The sequence below is a fragment of the Corylus avellana genome, chromosome ca6, assembly GCF_901000735.1.
Source record: "Corylus avellana chromosome ca6, CavTom2PMs-1.0".
NCBI lineage: Eukaryota > Viridiplantae > Streptophyta > Magnoliopsida > Fagales > Betulaceae > Corylus > Corylus avellana.
The window spans coordinates 16998424-17004284 of NC_081546.1; the positions used below are offsets into that span (position 1 = coordinate 16998424).

The window sequence follows — 5861 nt, forward strand, 5'->3', positions numbered from 1 at the left end:
CCGCCTTTCTTGTCTAGTGTTGCATCAACATTCACTTTAACCCATCCACCAACAGGTTTAACCCATCTGGAATGGTGCTCCGGCCTATCCCTGTTTGCTGGGTCATCGGTTTCCATTGCTTTTTCATAATCCTGCACTGCCAGTTCCGCGTCTTGAGTAATCTGATTTGGATGAGAGAAAGTTTTATCAAAAATCCAGCCATTTCTTCTCAACCAGATCCTTCGTGTGATTTCTGAGAACAGTCGAAACAGCTTTTCACCCCCCAGTTCTAGAACAGCTTCTGCCACCTGGAAAAAATCTGGGCCGGGAAAGGAGAATTTTTGGAAAAAAAGTCGGCTTCCCCCCCACACATCCCGAGCAGCAGGGCAATCCCACAGAACGTGGAACGTAGACTCAATCTCCAAATTGCAAATGGGACACAAAGGTTCCTCAACCACCTTTTTCCTCATTAGATTCTCCTTTGTCGGTAATAGGTTCTTACAAGCTCTCCACATAAAATTTTTCACACCATTCGGAGAGTGCATGTCCCAGATTCCTTTCCACAAGGCAGTATGCCCCCTTCGGATAGAACTTTCTGGTTGGTTCCCATTTTCTTGTTCCTTCATCATATGATACGTGCTTTTTACCGTGAACACTCCATTCTTAGTTCCTCTCCAAACCAACTTGTCCAGTTGGTTTGTGAAACTGATTGGTATGGAATTAATGGCTGCCCGATCCTCTTCGTTGAAAATTGTCTCAATGAGTGTTAGGTTCCACCCCTTTCGATCTGGGTTAATTAACTCCTCCACCTTTGCTGCACTATTAAGTATCCTTGGAGGAGATTGAACCATATAAGTGGATGGGTTATTTAGCCATTTATCACCCCAAATTCTGACCTTGGACCCGGACCCAATTCGCCAAATCAACCCATCATTGACAACCTTGCAAGCTCCTTGGATACTCTGCCATGCAAAAGAAGGTTTTGTCCCCAATTGTGCCTCCAAAATTGAACAATTTGGATAGTATTTGGCTTGGAAGATTTTTGCTGTTAGGCTGTCCGGAGAGGTCCAAAGACGCCAGCATTGTTTGGCCAATAAAGCTTGATTGAAGACACATAAGTCGCGGAAGCCCATCCCACCCTGCGATTTTGCCACTCCCAATTTCTCCCAACTCATCCAATGAATACGGTTGTCATTGGACCGATGGCCCCACCAAAAATTTTGCATCATTGAGTTAATGTCCTAACTCAATGTCTTTGGTAATAGAAAGACGCTCATGCTATAGGTTGGGATAGCTTGAACCACCGCCTTGATCAAAATCTCTTTGCCTGCTTGAGATAAAAAATTCAGCTTCCAATCTTGCAACCTTTTCCACACCCGTGCCTTAATTCCTTGGAATTCAGCCACTTTAGCCCTCCCAACAAGAGCGGGAAGTCCCAAATACGTGTCAAACCTCTGTGACTCAGGGATACCAGCCACCTCCAAAATTTTTTGCTTCATTCGGGGCTCAGTGTTCCTACTAAAGAAGAGAGCAGTTTTCTCTCTATTTAGTCGTTGACCGGAAGCCCCTTCATAAATACAAAGAATCTCCGTAATTCAATGCCAATGCCTCAAATCCGCTCTGCAAAACAAAAGAGAGTCATCCGCAAAAAATAGATGGTTAATTCTAGGGCCTTTCCGAGAGGTGGGGACGCCTTCAATGTATCCTGTTTTCCCCGCCTTTGTAAGGAGAGAGCTTAAGGCCTCCGCACAAAGTAAGAACAGATACGGGGATATAGGGTCACCTTGTCGTATTCCCCGAGAAGGAAAAATATGACCCACAGGGACCCCATTCACCAAAATGGAATAATTGGCCGAACGCACACAAGCCATGATAAGATTTACCCATCTCTCCATAAAACCCATCCTTCGCATAATAGCCTCCAAAAAATTCCATTTTACCCGGTTATACGCCTTGCTCATGTCCAATTTAATGGCCATATACCCCTCCTTACCCCACATGCGCGTGTGCATCGAGTGCAGCGTCTCATACGCAGCTAAGATGTTATCCGTAATCAACCTCCCCGGCACAAAAGCATTCTGATTCATAGAAATCAGACTTGGCAAAACCACCTTAATTCTATTGGCAATAACTTTGGAAATAATCTTGTAAAAAACATTACACAGACTTATTGGCCGATACTCCGTCACCTAGTGGGGTTAGTCGTCTTAGGAATAAGTGCTATGTAAGTAAAATTAAGTTCCTTATCTACAATTCCAGAGTTCAAAATTCCAAGAACAGATTGGCATACCTCCTCGCCCACCACCTCCCAGTTGTCTAGATAGAAGCCCGCAGTAAAACCGTCCGGTCCGGGTGCCTTATGGGGTGACATTTGTTTCAACGCTAGCACAACCTCTTCTCTGGAAAATTCCTTCATCAATGCCTCATTCATCTCATGGGTCACACAACATTCCAGTTCAGTCAAACAAGTGTCTGAATCTGTAAGGAATTCAGACGTGAATAATGACTGATAATACTTGACAAACACCTGCTCCACCTCCTCCTTAGATTTCCAACAGCGCCCCTGCTCGTCAATAATGCTCGAAATTGCATTAATATGTTTTCTTTGGGTTGCACAAGCGTGGAAATATTTTGTATTTTTGTCCCCCTCTTTGAGCCATGCCACCTTAGATTTTTGTTTCCATTTTATTTCTTCCTTTTCCAAGAGTTCCTGCAGCTCTCTTTGCAGCCCCCTGATATACTCCCTGTCCGAGCTTGCCATATCACACTGTAGAGCTTCCAATTCCTGATTTTTTTGCTGCAGAATATTTTCGGCAGCAGCTACCTCCTTTTTTCTCCATTTGTAAAGGTCCCTTGAGCACCTATCAAGCTTTCCTCTCATGTCTTGCCACCTATCAGTTGGGTGAAATTTTCTCACCCATATTTTCCGCACAACCTCCTTAGCACCTTTCTCCTTTGCCCATTGAGCTTTGTACCTAAATTTCTTAGGCCCTCCATACCTTCGATCAACCCCTCCTATTTTAAGGAGAAGTGGCAAATGATCTGAATTGATAACAGCTGCAGTCATGACGGACACCGCTGGGTGTATGGCACACCAATCTGCATTTGCAACTATTCTGTCCAGCCTAGCTTGAATGAAGTAGGCCCCTTCTTGCCCATTATTCCACGTGTACCTCGCTCCTCTGCATCCCAGATCAGATAGTTCATAGTAAGACAGTGTACTCCTAAATGCATCCATTTGACCTACAGCCCTCTCCACTCCACCCCATTTTTCTTCTCTAACCGTTACTTCATTGAAATCGCCGAAACAAACCCAAGGCTTGGGGTCAATTCTAGCAATATGTCGCAAGAGAGCCCACGCCTCGTGTCGCTTATGTGGTTCGGGGTTTCCATAAAAACCTGTCATTTTCCAACTCTCCCTTCCTCGTACTGGATTCACAATGGCGTTTATATGTCTTCGACTCTAGTTCTGTATCTCAAGGTTCAATTCATCCCCCCATAGCAAAGCGAGGCCCCCGCTCCGTCCCACGCAGTCCACAACAAAACAATTTCTATAGCCCGTCTTACTTCTGACTTTATCCATCTTCTTTTGTCCTAATTTTGTTTCCATAAGAAAAACTAAATTGGGTCTTTTTACTTTGCACAGCCGGCAAAGTTCCCGAATTGTGCGGGGGTTCCCAAGCCCCCGACAGTTCCAACTTAAGGCTTTCATTGCGGTCGGCGGGGCTGGAAACCAGCACCCGCCACTCCCGAACCCGTCGCCTTATCATCTAGCCGAGTCTGCTCCTCCATTTTTTTCCCATTCCTTCGCCCTCTTTTATCCCCACAGTATTCCCCTTCCTGTTCCCATTTATTTCGTCGTTTACGTGTGTCCAGTGGAACTAGAACAGCATTGCTAATGGGTGGACCTGCTCTTGCTTTCCTCTTCCATGTGAGTACCGAATGAGCTTCCACGTTAGTTGTGTGCATAGAATTTAGTTTTGGTGGGCTTCCAAAGGGTAAAGCATTGGACTCCTTACACGTAGGCCCATCACCACCACCACTTGCATTCCCCATGTTCCACGTAGGCCACCACTCCCCTTCTCTTGCATGCCACCGTCTATTTCTTTTTGGTTTTCCCCATTAATTGCTTCAGGAAAAACGCTTTTAGCTGCGCTTTTAAAGACAGAATCCCCCTCTTCACTTCTTTCCTTTGCCGTTGCCATCTCATTAACGCCCGATTGAATATTGCAGCTGTGATCCACGCCACCAAATTCTCCTCCCATTCCACCATTCTCGCCCAATATCCCGTCATCTGTAACGTCTCGTGCGTCTGGAACTGGAAAGGAATTTTCCCAACGGTTCTCATCTGCATTGGACTGCCCACCCTCGCCGGAAGCCTCCCTGGTGCCGGAGACACCCCAGCTGGTACTTCCCTATTTCCTCGACTTATTTCCTGCAGTATGCTGAAAGTAACTACCCCCTGTCATGGAGAACCGCTCCCCACCATGCTCCCCCGAGCCACCACGCCAGTGCCACTCTCTCTCACGCCTCCTCGTTGGAGACTCAGCCCTCAACCAGGGACCAAATCGAGGTTTCTCCCCCTTCATCAGAGCTCTCTTTGGGCTTTGACAGCCTGCCCTCCCGTGACTGATGCATCCGCAATGGAAACAATATCTTGGCAGTTTTTCATACTGAAAGACCACCTTGACAACTCGCCCCTCAACCTTGAGCGTTTTTCCACGGAGTAGAGGCCTCTTTAGGTCTAGTTTAATTCTAACCCGAAGATATTCCCCCCACCCAATCCCTTCTTCATCTGTATCCACCTCTTCTACACTGCCCAAGGAAGCACCAATCTGAAGACCGACGTCCTTGCACATGCATGCCAGAGGCATGTTAAGCATTCGAACCCAGAAAGCAACTTTCTCGAACTCAATCTCTGCCTGCGGCGTCACCCCATCAAAATCCTCCACAGCAAAAAGACTCCCTTCGAAGACCCATGGACGCCCTTCCAACACATGTGATTTATCCCAGGAGTGCTCAAAATCAAGCAGAAATAGATTGTCCCCTAGGACTTTGAAAGATAGTGATCCAGTTGGCCGCCATCCTCTGATCAATTTCGATCGGATGATCTCCTTGCTCACCATCCTATCCGACACCAATTTTCCCACCAAGCAAGATTGGCCTCTTTTCACCGAATCTACCAAGGAGATACTCTTAATCTCCAACTCCTCCCCTTCCTCATCAGAGAGGGAAAAATTCCCCCACATCTTTGTTAGATCATCTGCCATACCTAAAAGAATTCCTCCAAAGACCACACAGGCTTGGAAATTGGTTTACTTCTCCTCTAGGGTTTCGGCTCTAGAGAACATTAAAACTCATTTGCCTAAATATTGTACAATATGATCGATACCAAAGTTATTCAATAAAATTAATTTTTACAAAACAAACACCAGTACTTTACTTCTCCTTTATAACACTGCAACCCATTTCAACATTAAAAAATATAAGAGAATTAATTTCTGACTGTTTTTTTTTTTTTGACATGTCCGCACAAGAGGGGGGAAGGGGATTCGAACTAGTGACCTCCACTTCATTAAGTATGGTCCCAGCCAATTGAGCTACCTTTTAGCCATGCTTTAATCGGGATACCATATATATATAGCAAAACCATGCAAAAGGATATATATATATATATATATATATATATATATATATATATATATATCCATGCCGTTATATATCATTTAGGTTTGCGCCATGCACGTTAAAATGTAATTGTTGTTGGTAAGATTGCACTCTTCACACCAATTAACCTTATCAACCGTTAATATATACTATTTGTTTATTCAAGTTACATTTGTTTATTTTTATGTTGTAATTTTGAATTTTTTTTTCCCTTG

General features: G+C 44.8%; 1 protein-coding gene across 1 annotated transcript; it reads right to left on the reverse strand.

The window, feature by feature from the left end:
• Positions 1 to 4394: 4394 nt before the first annotated feature.
• On the reverse strand, positions 4395 to 5249 carry LOC132185261 (uncharacterized). Its single transcript, XM_059599058.1, has one exon. It carries the CDS (start codon positions 5247 to 5249, stop codon positions 4395 to 4397), a length of 855 nt encoding a protein of 284 aa, XP_059455041.1.
• Between the last annotated feature and the right edge of the window lie 612 nt (positions 5250 to 5861).

Bases quoted from the DNA above. Each gene is read 5' to 3' on its own strand.
- LOC132185261 (XM_059599058.1), bottom strand. From the start codon at position 5,249: ATGGCAGATGATCTAACAAAGATGTGGGGGAATTTTTCCCTCTCTGAT.